Consider the following 21,133-nt stretch of genomic DNA (forward strand, 5'->3'; position numbering starts at 1 on the left):
CTGTCGCGTTACGTAACGTTTATAACGTCAAGCCCACGATTCTCGCGAGATACGCCGCATTTATCTCACTCGAAACGACGCGAAATTGCGCGTTAATAATACACTCCACGCGTTTAATCCGCTCTATTTGCTACCGATAGTAGAGCTACGATAAAATATCGCGATACTCGAGATCAGTACCACGAAGGAACCAACTTCTGCAACAGAAGCTATAATATTATTATAACAGTATATAATTACGGTAAAAAAGATGTAACATATTGATAATAACCTATTAATTTATATTTTGAATGTCTTATACAGCGAACGTTGTCAAATTAATCAAAATCTAAACGTAACGTTTGACGTTATTAATTATTCATTAAAATTACACAAAGTTGTCTGATTTTGCAGCGAGAAAAATAATATATTTATTATTTATTTAATAATTTGTAAGAGAGTTAATCGAGAGTTAAAGAGTTTTCGTCTTTGATCCGAAAAGTATACGATCTCAATTACTTACATGCGGGCGCATCCTTATCTGATGCAGATGTTCTGGACAATCAACGCGACAGTGCGATTACCGTGGCACGCTCCTGTCGTGCTACGAAAGCAAATTGCGGATCTTTCCGGCATATGCCTTGCGCCGATCGTCAAGACCGAGGGATTACATCTCGTCGCAGGAATCTGTAATTATTTTGTCGGAGTTCCTGCGCGCGTCATCGCTCGGTCAGCTGTCGTCCTCTTTGCGCAAAGTCCGTCCGCGATCGTTGTCGCACGAGTCATAATCGTTGACTTTCATTTTTGTCTTTTGTGCATGTAACATATAATATGTACTTCGCGGAAAATTGCACGTTGCACAGGTTACAGATGTCGCGAAAAGAATTTCTTTTCCGGTGAACATTGCACGAATTTATACATGTAGAAAAATACATATAATAGTGTTGTTATTTCGATGAATATTTATATCTTATTGTTATTAATTAACTAGGAAAGAATATCTCTTTACGTAATTTTATTATAAATATACATATATTAGAATAGATTGTAGTCTTACGTTATTTGCTATCTAAAAATTGTAAGATGGGTCAAAAGAGTTAACGAATTTGAGAAAAATTTTTAGGCATTATTATAATTAATAAAAACAAATAATATTAAATTTATTTTCTAGAATGTGTTATAATTTAGAGTTCTACTTTATTAATCTACGGCGACAAAATAAAGAAAGATTAATGATGACGAGACGGTGAGAAAAAAATACTGTAATAAAGCGAGACACTTGCGACGTATTGACATCTACGGATATTAATATTTATGGCGCTCTATCACACAGCCGCCAAAAAGAAAGAGACGCGGCAACTCGCGACAGAATTAATGCATCTGCATTACGTGTGTGCGTGCGTACGCACGCGTATGCACGCGTGCACGCGAGGACAAAGCATCGTCGCGGCCGCGGATGTCGTTTTACAGAAGAGGGATGTGGCGAGGGGAGGAGACTTCCTTCGAGCGCGTGACGTGCAACTCTTATTTGCCTTTAATGACTGTAGTTTTGCATTCCTTTTCTACCTTTCTCTGAATTTCTGCCCTTTTATTTTCTCCCTTTCTCTGAATTTCTGTCCTTTTATTTTCTCATGAAGAGAAATTAATTTAAGCATTTAATATTATTATATTGATTTCCATGAATATCTGAAAACCAAGAGATTATAAAATTTTATCAAATTTCCCGGAAACAAGTTTCTCGCTCATCCGCGAAATCTCGTCTAGATCGCTCAGCTCGATCGTTATTCCGGAAGCTGCATTCGCTAGAGATTGTTGCGAACTACTCGCAATAAAATTGAGTGTAGAACGAGAAACTGTAAAGGCAAAACAAGTTACGTTGAGATGGAGAGTGAAAAAAGAGAAAAGAGAGGAGAGAGGAAAGAGGGGGGAGAGGGATTTAATAATCGCTAATACGTCCGGCGAAAGGTTCGGCGGACTTTTCTACTTGCAATTTTTTACGTGAGTTGCTTGATTCTTTGCTTCATATTTAAATAGAATCAATCTAATTTGACTCTTGGAAATACTTAATGGACTTTGTATAGAACCTTTGTTCTTGATACGAGATGCATGATTTAATATAAATGTAATATATGATTGGAGTGTAATCTTTAAAGCGCACGTTAAATAAGTGTAACTTTGCAGATAATTTCTGTTTCGCTCTCTTTTCACGCGTTCTGGTTTCGCGTGGCACGGTCGGCTTCGCAATAACGATCACGAAGTGCTCTCTTTTGCACATGGTTTCCGATCCGTGTCGACCTCGACGGTCGCTTCCCGACGGAGGAGAGCTGTATATCATCCGCAGGATGCTTTGCATTCGCTCGAAAGTATCCTTCCACCGCAACGTTAATTCAATCACATGCTTTCGAATGCAAGTGAATAATGTAATAATTATAATGATGGACAAGTTGGAAATTTATTCTCGTAAAATGCCATTTGTTTCGTATAATTTCTAAGAAAAATTCAATTTTATTAAAAATTATAAATTACAAATCAGTATGAAAATTGGCGACATAGCAAAAATTGCAAAGTTGTTGAGAAAGAAGAATATCAATTCAAAATATAAATTAGATATTGAATAACTTTGATTATATATAAAAATTAAATTATATGTGAATATATTAATTGCAAAAAATAATTTATTATTTAAAATGAATATATCAAATTTTTTCTCATTATCTTTTTTGTAAAGATCTAATAAAGGAATAGTGATAAAAATAATTTTACATTTGTAATTAAATAACAAATAATTACACGAGAAACGATTTCGATTTGGAAAATTGGTTTTTCTTCGCACAGTAAAAGCATTTATTGGCAATTTTGCGCGCTGTCATATCCATCATCCTGTTGCTGCTTCTCGTTCGCGAGTCTGTAAGCGTTGTAAATCGCTTGTAATGTCCGTCGTTACATTACGCTACGCATCTACGAGCCGCGTTAACGACCGAAAAAACGAATGACGACCTCATACTAATCAACGACAAGATGAACTTTGATTACGTAACGAGCGAAACGGTGCTTCGGATTGTACATGGCAAATTAATAAATAAATTCAGATGAATACTAATGGACTTTATGTTAATCATTAACCAACGACAAAATGGATATTTGGAATTTGCCTATCCAAATCTTTTTCTTCATATTCATGACGTAATGCAATTTTTATTTTTCTGTTTCTTTTTAAAAAAAATTAAATTAAAAATGAAAAATTTTAAAATATATATTGTTATTATGAAAATAAATGTTATTTTAACAATATTTCCTAAAAGTATGGTTTCAGATATTTGTTATGTAAATAATATTTATTTTTCTTATAACCTAGTACAAAATATTTTTTCTCGAATTTTCATTATCACAAATGCTATATAAACCTTATAATTAAATAGAAATATAGCTATATCTAGAAGACGTATAATCTATAATTAACGAGTAGCTAATTATCCACATGGATAACTTCGAATCTTAAATTCCAGATTCACGAGCATCATGATAGTATTAATTAATTGGTCGGTTAACATTTCTCTATATATTACGTAGTTTTCTAGTTACAGTTATCTCTGAATTTCTACTGTATGGAAATAATCATCAGCGTATACATTTATCTTAAAATCAATCGTTTAATTCAGACACTTGGTATCGCTCCCACGTCTTTTCCTCACCAGATGGTCGTAATTATTATCATAAGAGATGCGCATTTTCAAATGCTGCCAGAAGACTCCTTATCGAGGACTCCACACTCATCATTCGCTGATAAGTCAATATGCTGTGGATGATTCCGGGTCGATTTAGGTCATTGATTCTTATTATAGCATCTAACTTAAACGAGAATCCGTTAATCTTTCCAGTACAGAATTAATCCTTTAATACGCAATTTGTTACTTTCGTTCTTCTAGATAAATTTAGATAATATATAATTACAACGAATACAATTAGTGTAAATAAATAATTCTTCTGTTCGGAAGAAATTCAGAATAGTTAAGAGCCGAAATCGTTAAATAATTTCAGGACGTTACATCATCGATTTTTGAAATCCAAAAGAGTTATCAATGTTGCTGACAGCTGCTGCTCTGCTAGACGTAATCTCGTATATGTAATTTTCTTTTAACTTGGGAGACCAATAACACACTATTATATTAGTCAATCCGTTTATCTTGTTTTATTTAAAAATTTTTTTTAATTCTGAAATTTAAAAAATAGCTAGGATTGAAATAATATTGTAATCGAAAAAAATAATATAAACAAATAAAAAAGATACATAATGATTATAAAAATATTAAACAAAGGATTTTTTTAATTATAAAAGTGTTAATATAATATTATAAATTTTATTTTATTAAGTTTTAAATAGAATGTACAATGTACAATAACATATATATATAGCAGTAGAGAAATATGACAAAACAAATTTTTTGTTGCTCGCTGAAATCACTTTTTCTTACAGTATCATATAATTTACAAAAAGAAGTGTAATTACGAACGTATCAGAGAAATAATCTGCCGGTTGCATCTGTTCTTCTTACATTGATATTCAGGCAAACGATTCCGAAGCAAATAATGAATTATTCATGCAGAGATCCGTGGCTAAAATCATGAGTAAAGGTCGTCAAGTAAATGATCCGTGATAGAAGAAGACTCTATGTGATTTTTACAAGTGATGTGATCAAACTTCACTGGAAGATGTGCTTCAAGATGCAAGATATTGGAAATTGTGGACGTAAATTGTATATTTTAAAGAATAAACATACATATATACATGGCAAACCCAAACATTTCTCTACGAGATTAACGTAAAACATAAATTCAATTAAATTTAAGCAATATGATAAACTATGAATTAAAAATTAACTTATATCATCTTTATCATAAGATAAATTTGAGATATTATATATGAAAAAAGCTTCTTTCAAAATAAAATATAAAACATTATACATATGTCCTTTATACATATGTACTGAAAAATAATATATGAAGAAAGTTTCGTTTTCAGTTTTCTTTTAAATGAAAAAATAGTTCCTTAAAAATAAGAAAATATTTCTTCAATGATTGTTATCTTTATCCATTTCTTCAAGACCGTGCGTATCTTCTAAAATATGTATTATCCCCTAAAATATGTAAATCTTTGCCGGTTTTACATGCCAAAGAGAAGAAGTTTGTAACAGCTCGTTGAAGATGGACGTAAACGTATGTTCACGTCGTGTTCATGATGGCTATGCGACTATAAGATCGCGCGGCAGGCCGCGTGCTGTCTATCGTTCCGATTCCGAGGAACTATTAAAAGAGGCAGGTGGCCCGTACGCTTTGCCGCGCCTCTCTAACTTCCGGGTGGTTTCGGAAGATGCGCGACAGGTGCCTAGATGGGCTGATCTTGGTCAGGATCAGCCGCTGATTGAGAATTACGGCACCCTGCGTGCCATCAGGTCGCGAGATTTCGAAGAGCCGCGCAAAGTAACGCTAAAGACGTTCTCCCGACGGGATAAACTCGACGGGAGCAACTCGAGAAACAGCGCTCCGCCGAGCAATCTTCAGCGTTTGAGAGAAAATAATGACAAGAATTGCGAAGTGCAAAGGAGGGATCCTCAAGCTGAAACCAACTTCTGCGATCATTATGGATGGAAGTCTGAAGACTGCGTTCGTTATGACTGCGATCGGCGAATTTATGATACAGTACCAGTGGAAAATAATCCGACAAACCTGAAACCCTTTTGTGTCGGCACGACTTTTCAGGAGAATAATTTTATTAATATCAAGAATAATCGACGCGACGTATTTAAGAAACCCAAGGAGAATATCGAGAATCTCAATAAACGCTCTATAAAAGAGTCGAAAAACAATTGTATTTTTAAAAATAGAGATGATCCTTACGTTGAAATGGAACATGACAAACAAAAAAACGCTAAAGATTTGGGAAATACCAAAAACGCACTTCTCAAGAGTTTAAAGAGTATGTCCGTCTTAAAAAATGATCTGGAGAACACTAAACAGAGATTTTCCAAGGATCAACAACCCATCTATGCAGTTCCACAAGTGTTCTCCAAGCCCAGACTCGAACATCGATTGGTCGTAGTTGATGGAAACTATGTTCCCAGCGGCGATCTCTACCGTACTACAGCCAAATATATCGAAGATATTAACCGAAATCTTGCAGAGATCGATAAGAGTTACGAAGTGATGAGTCCTGGAACTTACGGAGTGATCAATAGGATCGCCAAAGGCGAATTGCTACCGCAAGATCAATCTGGGAACTTGTTCGGCTACGTGAGAAAGAGAAATATGGCGCCCATGCTGCCCATCAGCACTGATATAGATGAAGTTGTTGAAGAAAAGAATGAAAAGGAATGTAGAAAAGATACCAGTAAGTATCTTCGCAGACCCAATTCCAAGGGTAAACTTCCGCCCAAAGTCTTGCCGAGATCCTCATCTATTGAGAATACGTCCAGACATTCGACGGGATCCACTACCGCTTCATCAAGCAAATCCACTGAATCTTTATACGCAATCAGTGAGTCCTTGACGGAACTACCGAAGGTTTGCGATTCTCAGAAACGAAATCCGGCCTGGAAGAGAATTTCTCAAGAACTAATATTGAAAAAAAGCAACTCACAGGATCAATCAAAATCTAATATCGACAAGAATATTCCGAAAAGAAGCAAATCTGTAGGTTTAGAGATCAAAGATTCGTCATCCTCGACAGACGACGAAGTTTTGATTCAGAAAGATCGATTACCGGTCACCAGTGCAATTCGCAGGAATCGCTCTCGAGTCGACCAGGGGAAATCATTGTTGAAGAAAGAACAAACTTTTAATAACGAAGTCCTGGAGAGGATTTCAGGCAAATCAGAGCAAGTGCGATCTATAGAGAATCGTTTGAAAGACCGTCGATATGACACACTGCCCTCGAGAAGATCCAGAATCTCTTCGAGACCGCTTCACAAGTCCAGTGAGGATGTTCTTGATGGTGAAAGGTTCTCTCATGACGACTCTGACCTAAAGAAATCTTGCTCAATTAATAATGATGTGAACCAAAAACAAAACGCTGTTAAAGACTTCGCGAAAATTCGACAAGATCCTTTTTGTATTATGGACGCCACCGAGGTGATTCTTAAAGGGCAATCGGAACGATCCAATCGTTTATCGCGGCAAGATCTCTTTTCCAGAACTAGACGCAATTCTTTAAACTCTAAGGAAGCAGAAGTTCAAGCTAACACTTTTGCTACTTTACCGAGAAGGGGAAACCTTGCAAAGGATCAACCTGATTCTCTTAGAAGATTCTCTGGGAATGGACCTATTTTAGAACCATTATATGAACATGCGGTTAGTGATCCTGTGAAACCACGAGGAACCCAGAATGTGATACCCTGGTGGGAACTGGCCACTAAGAAGTATAGGCATCGTAGTTGCCCATCCTTACAGGTAAATTGAGTATATCGTTTATGAGTCACGTTAATTAGGAACAGAAACATCGAAATTGCGGTTGCACCTTGCAACTTTATTATAGGTCATTAGTTCAATGTGCGAGAGCTATAATAATAACAATTATATTAAAAAATACATGCACATGTTGAAATGAACAAACATTAAAGATGTCAATCTCTAAGAAACTATTAAAGAAAATTATAATTTAGAATTTATAAAGCATTTAATTTATGCGATATGTATTCAACGTATATTACATGTATATGCTATAAAAGCTTGATCGCACTACATACACAAAATTATGTTAATTGTCTCTTAATTTATTTCACACGCATTAAATATTAGTTATTAAGATAAAATATATATAATTAGAATATTACTATTATAACAAAATGTACTAAACTGTAATTAGTATTTAAAAAAAGTATTAATACTTATAAAGAAAAAAAAATTAAGGAAATAATATATTATTAATATATAATATATTATTCTCACCTTGTATATGTAAATTGTCATATAGATACATCAATCGGAGTGCATCGACTCCGAACGGTTATGGTGTTATATGTAGATATGATTTATACACAGTAACGGTTACGGGGGTAGTTAAAGCAATGACATGATAAATTCGATAATGAGGCTTCGCCGTCGAAATTGAGCTTGGCGCATTCCACCCATACATTTAAAGACGACGGCGACGGGTAACATATAAAGTGTAGGTCGACAATATCACGGGTAGTCCCGATTGAATAATTATGCGCATACTTCGGCACTCTTTGTAATCGTGCCTTACCCCGATGACGACAATGTCATCAATTGTAATCGCATGTTACGTTTTACGTCTTACGTAAGATCGACCATTCGTTTAAAATATTTCTGAAATAACAATTCTTTTAGTTTTAATTTTTACAATTTAATTTTTCAATGTGTTTTCTTAAACTCTTACATATTTATATAAAAATTATCTGTCCTTGATTATATTTAAATAATAGAAAATAACTTGATAATCGTAGGACGTGTTTTACACGATTTGAATAACTCATAAAAAAATTCGAGTACTTTTCTCATGTCTTTCTCTTTGTTATCTTTTGAGAACGAAGTGAAGAAAGGCAGCCCATGATTATTGGAGACCCTGCGGGGACAATTGCACAATTGACTGGCATCAGAAACGATTGGTCAATCGCAAATTTTATTCTCTCTATGTATTCCGTCTTATGCAATCCACTCGCGATCTCGGACCTCTACAACTGCACTGATTAAAACATCAATTTTAGTCATCGGCGCTTCGTGCGACACGCCTCCTACTTACTTTCTCCGCCTAAGTATGTCGATTATTGCTTAGAATATGCAATTGATCCTTGCGCAGTATGAATTTTATATGTACAATGCATTTCTCTCTTATTCAAAATTTTATATAATTTTATTTCTCAATTTATTAACATTAATATTATACTAATGTTAATGTTATACTAATGTTAATTTATCTTAATGTTTTTTATTTTATATTTTAATTTAATTTACTTTATGCATATTTTATACAGGATTAGAATAATACATAGATATATTAAAAATTTAATAATTTTATATAAAATTTTAAGATTATAAATTCAAATTCAAATTTTTTTTAAGGATGAATCATTAAGACATTTTCCTCAGGAAAAAGACTCTCTAAAAATTGAAACCTAAAGTAGCCTGTTCCTGGCGAAGCAATTTTAATAACCTGTAATTCCTTTTTTGTTCTCTTCGTCGAGTCAAAGAGAGATTTAAACGCCACGTGGTAGAAGGATATAAAACTGCCACTGGAATTTGTGACAGACCGTTGTATTATAAACATCTTTGCCGGAATCCTTGCCCCATCCACTCCTGTAGAAAGGAAAAAGATTTATACGTTTCGAGGGTGCACTTTCGGCCGGATATCGTGTGTAAACCTACATTCTCTCGTATACATGTAGACATCCCATTTTAAAACTAAAAAAAATCCTTGTTTTTTAGTTTTAAAATTAAATCGTGTTTTCTTTTTTTCGTTTCTTTCTTTTGTCACGATTGATAATATTAATTATAATATTTTATGACGTAAAATTTAATATAATGTATTTTTAATATTTACGATCTTTACTTTCAAATTTATAATTACGAACAGTATTCACTGGCTAATAAATAAAATATAGTACTACTTATCCTACACGCATATTACTTATAAAAAATAATGTAAATAAATAGTAATATTTGTGTAAAATATATTAGCAATAAAATATTTAGAAAGAATATTCTCAAGGGGAGACTTGAAAAGAAGATATGTAAAAACATAATTTGAGACCATGGCCCTGAAAATGTCCTTGCGGCATTAATTATTAAGTATAATTGTGACCCTTACCCTTCTTTCTGCTCGAGCAATTATACGGGGAGCTACAATGTGGGAACATTGGGAATAACGTATGTTGTTGTGAACACGACGTAATCCTCGAAGCGTTACGACCCGAGCTCGAACTGGGCTAACAGTTCCCAGGCCGCAGAAGTGCGATATTCTTTTCGGCGAAACGTTACAAAATGCTGTGATATCGCTCGAAAAATTCGAGATGCGGATTCGACAGAATTATATGGCCCTAAAAGATTCTTTGCATTTTGCCCATGCTTCGTATATCGAATTTAATGGAATTAAATTCTTATGTCATTTAAGTAATTGAGAAATCAAATTAAATTATCTCTTTATATATATATATAATACTTATGATTTTAATAATTTTTTGTATCAAATTGTATATCAATAAAACAGAAAAAGATTTACGGAAAATTATTATTTTTTACAGATAATTAATATTTACGGAGAGTATGTTTCTTTATGTACATCTAATTAAAAAATAAATACATCTAAATAATTAATTTATATAACTATACTAAGAACACTTCAAGTAAATGTAAGTCTGTATCTGTGATATTTGTCAAAATATGTATAATTGGCGCACAAAATTGAATTTATTGTACTTAAAAGCTATAATAACTGCAAAACCTTGTCTGTCGCATCAACAATCTTCTAAGTCTTCTGGCTATGCTTTGAGGAGGTTTTCGTGCTACTTTCTAATCAATAGACAGTTTATTCACAATAATATATAAAATAATTAAAATAATGGAATAAAAAGAGGTTACTAACAATATCTTATGCCATTATACATAATTATTGTTAACTTTATATGTTTCTAAATATTTTCAAAATGACAAAATAAAAGTTGTTAGATGCTCATTTGATGTATACGCATCGTCCATTTGACATATATTCTAGCTTTTTTCATTGAAGAATATAAATTTCTTATAAACTGTACGGTCAGTTTAAATAAAACTTTACGAGAACAAACTTAAGTGTTTACTTTATGATTATAACGATTTTTAAATTGCTGTCTTATATGCAAGTGTCTCAATTTAAAAGAGAATAACTACAGAATAAGGTTATACCTTCAACTTGTAATGTAAAATTCTATAAATTTAGAATTAAATATTTTCAAAATGATACGGTAAAAGTCAATGAAATTTTTTCTAGATATTGATATTATTAACTTTTGCATTACATGTATATTATAGACTTGTCTTATTTTTCATCAAACGCGAGAACCTCCTTAAAGATTACAAATAATACAAATATTATAGTTTTATACTTACTTCACGCGTGTCTCTTTATTTTTGATATTTTTAAGCATTCTGTATATCGTACATATGTAGATATGCGACTTTGAAACATTTTGTATAATAGATACGCGAAATCTCTCGATAAGAAAAATGATTTTAGTATTCTTTCGCGGTGAAACGAATTTACAAGAAATAAAATATGTCAAATTGTTGTATGACTTTTATTATCTAAAATGATATATCCGACTTCATGCAAATTAAATGTTATAAAAAAGTTGTGTCATTTGTGTTAAAAGTAGAAAATTTATACATTCCTAATTTGTTAAAAAATTGTGAAGTAAATAGTTATTATTGTTATTATAATACATAATTAATAGTGCAATGAATATTTAAAAAATCATCACGATGCTTAATTATTTTATTGCAACATTAAAAAAATTTTTTTTAATTAGCACTGAATTTTTTACGGTATTTTAATAGATTTTTGAATTAGTTTATCACTATGTTTTTTTATTTATGTTTATTTTATTCACATTCTTGTAGATAGCAATAAGATATTAGGACGCGTAATTGAAATAGACATTAAGGATTAAAAGATCGGGTGAACCGTTCACTCGCGACGTACCCTCGTCGAGATGCACCGGCGCTCGCTTGGTGTTTTCCCTGGAGAACAAGGCGAGTCACTGTATGCCGCGCGAGATGCATTTTACTCCTCGGCACGTGCGTTTTTGCCGCAGGCTTCCGGTCCAGTTTTTAGCTCCGTCCGTCCTCGACTTGGCCGACCCTTCGTTAGGCTCGATGCACAACGAGGCAAAACCGAGACTTTTTCTTCGGTGAAAGGAAACTTTTCTCTATTATTATGACCAGTTGATACAGGAATAATATTAACATACATGTAACAATAATTATACAAATTAAACATTTGTTGTGAGCCTCAGTAAAAACATAATCGTCACGTTTTTATAGTCTATGTTGCAACTATTAACGTATTAACTTTCAATCCGAATTAACTTAATTTTATCTATAAATTCCAACTTGAAAGAGAAATTAACGTAAACGTAAATATAATGATAAACGTAATCTGACGTGAGTTGATATAAAGTGCTCGAGAAAGATGTAAGGCGAGTCATGTAAGGTGGGTCATCGATTTTACGAGCATACAGCGTATACACACTCACTTCTCGGATGCATCTCGGCGGTAGGTGAAGCCGGGCACTTTAACAGCGAGCGTGGGAGCCAATATTTACAGCTCATACCGAGGCTTATACAAGTGGACTCACGACCTCGTTCGGTCTCAAGTAGATATTTTTATCTTCCTCGAACACACGCGCGGAATTCAAACACTATTTTCTTCTAATTAAATGTTTTTTGAGAAATTCGAAGTTATTTTATTTCTAAAAAAATACTCAGTTTTTTTTAAGATACATAAAGTGTCTCATCTTAACTAATTTGTAAAGAATTTTATGACAGAGTAAAATCTTAGAAAATCGTACGACTTTAATTTTTAATTTAATTTAATTTTAATTTAATTAATTAATTCTATAATATTATGGTTTTCATATTAACTTTGACAAAAATATATTATATCCTGAAATCTACAACTGAAGTACGATATATCTTACATATTAATTTAAATTACTATCTATTTTTTATACTGCTTGATTAAATGTACAAGTTTTACTTGAGTTTAAACAACCTTTCTACGAAAGTATAAAGGTCAACGTCCGTAGGAGAGACCTCATATTCCAGCTGCAGAATCACGTTGAAAGTCATTCCACGTTGCACGTTAAAGTAATAAGGTAGGACAATGGGCCCCGAGACACCCGCTCGCGGCAGCGAATTACATGTCCCACGTTTGCTGTTACTGTTTTATGAGCGGTATAATTCCTCCGGAATTACGTGCGACTCTAGAATCGCACCTACACACGAGCGGAATTCCCGGCTCCCACCGATCCCTTTGTTCACGATCCTGACGAAACTTCATACTCGTTCCTTTGCGAAGCAAAAGTCCCGCTGATTGTCCTCTTAGAATTTTATGATCGCATATTAGGAAGAAGAGAGAGGAAGAAGAAAAAGATGATACTCGTGGAAACAATAGCATATCAAACAGCTGACTCCGGCACTCGAGATTTAAAGGTCGATCCTGAAGGAATCTCTTGGGATCTTTACGTCGTAACGGGATATAGCAATCAAAGCGAGTTCAACCATTGTGTTTTTATTCCGCAAATAAAGATTCCACTTGAACTAGAAAGAACTATAAGCTTTTTTTGCGTTCTTCAAATGGTTTTCTTTTTTATAAAAAGATCTTTATTAAGAATAAACTTTTTGTCACCTCACGATTTAAATTCAAAATTCAAGTATCCAACTATTTATTATATAATAAAACTGTCACGCATCTGCATTATAATGAGATTGCATTATTGTTTACTCTCTCGAAAAAATAATCAAAACTTAATTATGATATTATAAATGCAACATTGCTGAGAACTTTTACCTTAAGCTGAAATGAAATATCTGTGATCTAAATCCTAAGCCATATCGAGGCTTACAGTCGCAAGTTGTAACATCAGAAGTGTTAAAAAAAAGCAATATTTACAACGAGAGCTATCGACTGTTGTTGCTCGAGAATGGACAAAGAGAATTGGCGGATTAGAGAGAGAGAGAGAGAGAGAGAGAGAGAGAGAGAGAGCAAAAAAAGAAATCGACAAAGAATTTGCATGCTCCAATTTAGATTATCAAACGTTTCGTTGACGCGAGCACTTTCTTCCTACGCCATGGCTGATTATCTTCTTTGCCTCGTAGCGTAGCGTTGAAAACATGTCTGGATCCTGAGAGAGTAATTACGTGACGAGAAACAAGAGTCCGATATTCTGACCCGGCAGCGCGACGTAGGTACCTCTCGTAAAAGAGATTATAACGACTATTAATCTCCGCCCCGCACGTTCATCGAAATTACCTCGCCAGAACGCTGCTTAAAACATATAGTTATTATTTGAGATAACATAGAAATTGCTTTGATAGAGTCATATTTTCATGTACAATTTCACGCATTTTAATAAATGTAATTCTGTTTGTAAGTAATGAAATAATAGTATAATGTGTATGTGTGTGTGTGTGTGTGTGTGTGTGTGTGTGTGTGTGTGTGTCATACGTAATTATTAAAATAAAAACCGGTAAAAAATTTTTCATGCATGAATATATATAAATATGTATAAACATACATAAACATGTACAAATATTCATAAACATATATAATTATGTATGAGATACATGTTTATAATACATCCTTCTTTAGTTTGTAAAATTATTTTTAATGTACTAATTTGCTCTTATATAACTATGTATAATTTTACATGCAACTATAAGTTGTGAAAATAGTCCCATTAACTATTTTTGATGTTTTCTCAATATTATTATTATTTTTAGAAAGTAATTTTACAAAAGAAAGAAAGATGTATGGACATATTTCATGTATAATATATATGATTATGAATATTTATGCGTGTTTATGTATGTTTATATACATTTATAGATATTAATGTAAAAAAAATTTTTTACCGGGAATAAAATAAATATATACATGTTATGTATAATATAAAATTGTGTGTAATAAAATTAAATAGGTATATATATATATATATAATGTATATATTATACTAAAATTTAATCTTAAAAATTTATGTAATTGTATTATTTGAAATGAATAATGAAATGTAATTATTTCATAAAAATTTTGAATTTCAAAATATTTGACAAATATTAAAAATTACATGTTATTTACTTGTTTCAGGCACATGTGGTCTCAGCTTTTGAGCAATCATTGTCCAATATGACCCAGAGATTACAGCAACTCACAGCTACAGCTGAGAAGAAGGTAAAAACACTATAAAAATATTAATTATTTATCATTAACATGTCATACTAGATTTAATCGAAACCTGATGCAGATGTATAATGTTTTCGTCATTAAAAAAATTCTTTTTTTACCGGCGACTTTTCAGGATTCCGAGCTTCAGGAACTGCGAGAAACGATCGAGAGACTGCGCAAACAGAGTGCCGAAGCTGGATTGAACAACGGTCCAACTGCGAACAGTGGTCGGCGTCATACTTTAGGTGATTCCGAATCCGGTACCACCGGCTGCACCGGCAGCAGCAGCAGCAGCAATAATCATCAGGGCGCATCAATGGCAAGACAGCTATCCGCGGACAGCGTGACATCTCTGAACTCGTTAAGCAGCGCCTGCTCAGCCAGCAGCAGTCATCACAAAAAGAAGGGCTGGCTACGCAGTTCCTTCTCCAAGGCCTTCTCGAGGTCCCGCAAAAACCGGCACGGTTCGGTTTCTGATGCGGAGGACTGCAAGGAGAGCCCTGGCGGTGATCTGAGCGCTCCCAACAGTCCTAGACTGCCAACCGCATCCAAACATGAGTCTTCGAGAGCACAAACCGTGAGGAGCAACGGTCAGAAATCTCCTGATCATGAGAATCCTTTGTCGGGAAGCAAGAGCAGCTCAGCATTGTACAAGAAAGAGGATGAAGATGTGGATGAATTGAAGAAACAATTGAGGGAGAAGGATTTAGTGCTCACAGATATCAGATTGGAAGCATTATCTTCGGCTCATCAGCTGGAGTCTTTAAAGGACACGGTCATCAAGATGAGGGTGAGTTTTTATTTAGAAAAGAAATTCGTACATTTTAATTTAAATCAGTTGTCAATTTCGAGAAGCTCAACGATTCGGGGTTAATATTTCAAATTTTTTATTTAGAGAAAGAACATTTATAATTTTTATATCTCTGAGAAAATTTATTTATATGAATTTATCATTTTCCTCTACAGTACGAGATGCTGAACTTGAAGCAGAACAATGAGCGTCTCCAACGACTAGTGACCTCAAAGTCGCTCACTTCCTCGCAGTCCTCTCTACCCAGTGACCCAGATCGACGTTTCAGCATGACTGAGGTGGCGTCGAGTGTCGCAGCGTTATCGAATGGCGACGTCAGTTCTACGGCCGATCAACTGGAAGATCTTAGCGTCCCGGTCGAACACTCCGTCGTTTCATCGAACGCAACAACTACGGAACCAGTTCTCGAGCAAGACACCGACGGCAAGAGAATCAATGTGGCCGTTTATCTCGGCAGTGAGCGAAATTTTAATTATAATTTGATTACCGGAAGCTGCGCCGACGGCACCTTAGGCGAGCCACCACATTGCATAATTGCCAACGTGTGCATCAGCAATAAAACCAGCTGGGACGCGCTGGATTCGATGGTGAGACGTTGCTTCAAGGAGTATGTTTCCCGAGTGGATCCCGTGACGAATTTGGGTCTTGGCGTCGAATGTGTCGCCGCGTATCATCTCGGCGAAGCTTCCAGGTACGTGTTTAATTAAAAAATACTAAAATAATATAAATTCGAAGGTACCTCTACTTACTTATACAACTTTAAATATGCAATAGATTATAGATTTTAAATTCTATAGGTGCGCTTCCTATTAAGATTTGTCTATTTTGTCGCTATTATTATATACCATCTAAAATAATTAAAACTTTTCTCTCTACTTTACAGATGCACTACCGATTCTCAGCATCCTGAGTTGTTACCCTGCGGCTATCTAGTCGGCCACGTGAAAACTATTTATCTAGTACTGTCGGGCTATTCCTGGCTGGCAGTGGATACCTTGATACCGCGTTCCATCGTTCAACGACTGATCTCCCTCCTGACGGAACATCGTAGAGTGATTTTGTGCGGTCCAAGTGGTACAGGGAAGAGTTACTTAGCTGGAAAACTAGCGCACGCTCTAGTAGATGCTGACAATGACACAAAGGATGCTGCTGCCGTTGCGACTTTCAACGTCGATCATAAGTCCAGCAAGGAATTGCGCCAATATCTCGCGCACATCGCTGAAAGATGCGATTCGAACGCCGCTGATGAACTACCTAGGGTGATTATTTTGGAAAATCTTCAACACGCAGCATCTCTGGGCGAACTCTTCAGTGGACTCTTAGGAACTAGGCATTCATCGTGCCCTGCTATCATCGGTACTATGAGTCAGACCACTTGTAGTACCACCAACTTGCAGTTACATCATAATTTCAGGTACTTTTATTTTTGTGAACACATTTAATCTATAATTTTAATGCAATGTACCTGCGTATAATGTAAAATTATTTTTAAAATTTCTTAATGTAATTAAAAAATTGATTGTCAATAAGAAATTAAATACTATAAATTAATTTTAAAATTAATAGTTTAAATATAATACAATATATACATAACTTATTATATATTATATCTTACAAAGTAAGATAATATATATATATATATTTAGTCTTTTTAATTTATATTAACGATGAAAGGATAAAAGATCGATCTCTTAATGAATTAGATTTTAATTATGTAATTAAACAGGTGGGTATTATGCGCAAATCACATGGAGCCGGTCAAGGGATTCCTAGGACGTTATTTGAGAAGGAAATTATTGGAGCACGAACTACGCGAATGCGCCGGGACAAGGAACGCGGAAATGGCGGCAGTAGTCGAGTGGCTTCCGCGTGTATGGCTGCATCTTAACAAGTTCCTAGAAACCCACAGCAGCTCTGACGTTACCATAGGTAATTAAGAATATTTAAAACATGTTTCCACATGTGAGTCCAATAAATCCAATTTTAAATAAGAATTCTCACCAATTTTGCTATCTTTTTTAATTCTACTAGTATCAATGCAAAATAATAATAGAATCAATAATTTTCAATCACAAAATTTAAAGGATACTTACGAACCTATGATAAAATTTTATTGTTTTGCTTTCAATTTTCCTGTCATTTTTTAAAATAATTATAAATGAATAATAATAATAATATTAATAATTAATCAGGACCGCGGCTGTTTTTATCGTGTCCAATGGAAGTGGCTGGATCTCAAGTGTGGTTTACCGATCTATGGAACTATTCGGTAATACCTTATTTAGTGGAGGCGGTCAGGGAAGGATTGACGCTATACGGAAGACGCGTAAGCGGGAACGGAAATGGCGAATCGACATGGGAAGATCCAGCGCAATTCATCATATCGAGCTATCCATGGCTTTCGACGCATGCCGTGCACGGCGGCAGCGATGCTCTTCTACGTCTGAGACCCGAAGACGTGGGATACGATGTCGTCTCAAGCGGGCACACTTCAGGTGTAGGCGCCTCCAGCGTGAAGAGTCTTGGAAGTACTCATAGTGATACCGAAGGAGATCCTCTGGTCAGTATTGAGATTCAGAAACTTTAAAACATATATATCTGTATATATATATATATATATTTAAATGTACAGGAATTTTAAATTTTATACACTCGGAAAATAGAAAGAAACTATCTTGCGAGATCTAGCTGCAGTGTAACATTCACAGTTGACAAAGAACGCGATATTCATCATTTAAAAAATTCAGCTAAATAAACTGTTGAATATAATAATTTTTAAATAAATTAATTACACATTTTTCTCGTATCATAGGAAATTATTTTTCTAAATAAATATAGCAATTATAACAATCAGAATAAAATTTACATATTAATTATAGAGAAATTTGTTTTAAGTTACTTATTTACATTGCTTTATATATCATAAACTGTCCAATAGTAACCAAGGATTTCATTAATTAGTCGACTTTAATTTCCTTATATCTATTTTTATAGCTTAACATGCTAATGAGACTTCAGGAAGCGGCTAATTACTCAAGTCCACATAGTAACGATAGCGACTCGGTGACATCTCTCGATTCATCACATACTCGTCATTCAGAGGATTTGAGCAGTTCGACATCTTCGTCAAGAGGAGTAGAATCGGCACTCTAAATTAGCAAGATATCATAAACAAAATTTATCGCCGAAAGGTCGATATATGCATAACGACCGTTCAATTAAAAATACTACAAAAAAGGTAAGATCAATAGCTCTGAGAAATAAACAATTATTCCGATCGCCGAATTCAGAGCAAGAGAGAATTATTTATAAATAAAAGATAATTATAAACACAAGAAGTCTCTTTATATCAGGGAAAATAATCAGTGCAATGTTTCTAAGATTAAAACTCAATAAAGAAAGTTACAGGTATCACTAAATCGTACTTCCGAATCGAGATAAGAGCGCAATTAAATATTAGCGATAATTCCTTGTCGTAATAAACATCAAATTGCACGTTTAAAAACCCTCTGAAATGCAATAAGATTAAAAGAAATCACAAAATGCCAGCTATTTTAAGATCGCACTATTTTAATACCAACAATAGCTTCGTAAAAAGAAAAGCTAAGAGGGATTTGAGATGCCTATAAAAGCTGGCCTAGATTTATAGATTTCTACGTGCATCCAGCATCTAGGTGTGATATGTAATATTAAATAAGACAAAGAATGGATAAACGGTAACTTTTCGCTAAGAAAAATAGATAAACCGAAAGAAATCATGTTACGAAGATAAGTTTTACATTTTTTGAACTTAGAGATCGAATTAAATTGAAGTTTTTAATCAATGTTAAAGTCAATGAGAATTCGGAAAATTAAATAAAATGTTTTTGATTCGTTTTATATTTTATGGAAATAAAAAAAAAATATAACAGAGATAACCAAAATATTAACTTCTTGATCAAGTTATTTCAAATATATTTTTTTATTTTCGATTTATCGTCGTAATTTATTATTTTAAAGAATTAGCAATATTAACATCTTAGAAATATCAAGTGATTAAATGATCGTTGACCAATTTCTTTCGGCCTGTTAATTTTTCATGAAGCGTACACGCAAACGTGATGCAATAATTTCTATACGCTGCCGTTTGCGGAAGCCGTCTCTATTTTAATGGAACGCATTTTTTCATTCACGACAAAATGCGAACGCATTGAAAAAAAAATCGCATCGATTTTGTCGTTGGTGTATACACAGTATTAATGGCGTAAAAAAGAAAGCGGTTTCGAATCGAGGAATTCTCAAAGAACAGAAATTCCTCTTTCGTCCGATTATTTTTCAGGTAAAATTATCTAAATGTAGACAGATCTCAAGGATAAATAAACAGACGATTCTCATTCATATAAGCATGAGATAAAGTGAACGAGTTCGAAAGGATCATGGTCTGTGCAAAAATAGTCTATTTATACATACTTTGCTACGAAAGCTCTATTTAATTAAAAAATGTTAATATAATATATATAGATAGTAGGTATATATACATTCATACCTGAACGACGATGGCGCTAAATATTATATATAAATATATATATATACACACGACAAAAATGAATTTCTAACTAGTTTGTAAGGTACGTGAATAATTCTGGTCATGTAACGTTGTAAATACGAAACACAAACCAAGATAGATTATGCTAGATGTGCGAATTCGATTTAAAGTCCCATACGAATGGGCCCCGATATCTCCTGTGATAATTTTATTTAAAATCTTTTGTTCTTACTTTCTTTATTCTTCGAATGTATCATATTTCGCAATTGACAACAAAATCCTTATATATTCTTTTTATCATCGAAAAAAAGTCTTTTTATGATATCAATAAATTATTAAGTTTGCTTATTAATTTTGGAATAAATATTTAAAAATATTAAGAAAGTAAATATGAAGTTATAATTATTTCGATTAATTTTATTCTCAATTTAAAAAATTTTAAATTAGAAGTTTTGGTTATGTTTCAGATAAGACTTTAAAAAAATTAACGGTTTTATATTTTCTCATAAAAAAATATTAAAAAAATAAAAATGTTACTGAATAGTTACGATCACAGGAGATAATACGGTATCCACAAGACTATATATAATAATGTACATGATCGGTGACATGGTGTCTCCGTTGCGATGAAGAACAGAGGGGCATGTCAACGTTACACATACGATAATACAGTCGCATTTACAGGTTTTTTACGTTTGTACCGTATTTATATATACGCTGTACACAGCGCTGCACTTCAAACTCTATTCAAATAATGATAATTAACTGTGTCATCAAATAAATTGCATTCAAATCTGTCTTGTTGATCTTTCTCATTTTAAACCTTACGTTTATTTACTAGTTAAGAAAAAATTATCATTCTTCAAGGGATTATTTCTAGTGAAGA

The 21,133-nt window shown here is 33.7% G+C and overlaps 1 protein-coding gene across 3 annotated transcripts in view; it reads left to right on the forward strand.

Moving 5' to 3' along the window:
* Positions 1–19,565, forward strand: part of sick (sickie) — a 165,213-nt gene extending 145,648 nt beyond the window's left edge. For all 3 annotated transcript variants that reach the window (XM_018454453.1, XM_018454452.1, XM_018454454.1), the window contains 7 exons: positions 14,834–14,917; positions 15,045–15,701; positions 15,878–16,413; positions 16,606–17,136; positions 17,449–17,651; positions 17,915–18,282; positions 18,717–19,565. In XM_018454453.1, coding sequence (XP_018309955.1) covers positions 14,834–14,917; positions 15,045–15,701; positions 15,878–16,413; positions 16,606–17,136; positions 17,449–17,651; positions 17,915–18,282; positions 18,717–18,875 — 2,538 coding nt within the window. In that variant the 3' untranslated portion in view covers positions 18,876–19,565. The remainder of the gene's footprint in view (positions 1–14,833; positions 14,918–15,044; positions 15,702–15,877; positions 16,414–16,605; positions 17,137–17,448; positions 17,652–17,914; positions 18,283–18,716) is intronic.
* Positions 19,566–21,133: the final 1,568 nt, after the last annotated feature.

Source organism: Mycetomoellerius zeteki, unplaced genomic scaffold, assembly GCF_001594055.1.
Source record: "Mycetomoellerius zeteki isolate Tzet28-1 unplaced genomic scaffold, Tzet1.0 scaffold433, whole genome shotgun sequence".
NCBI classification, from domain to species: Eukaryota; Metazoa; Arthropoda; class Insecta; order Hymenoptera; family Formicidae; genus Mycetomoellerius; species Mycetomoellerius zeteki.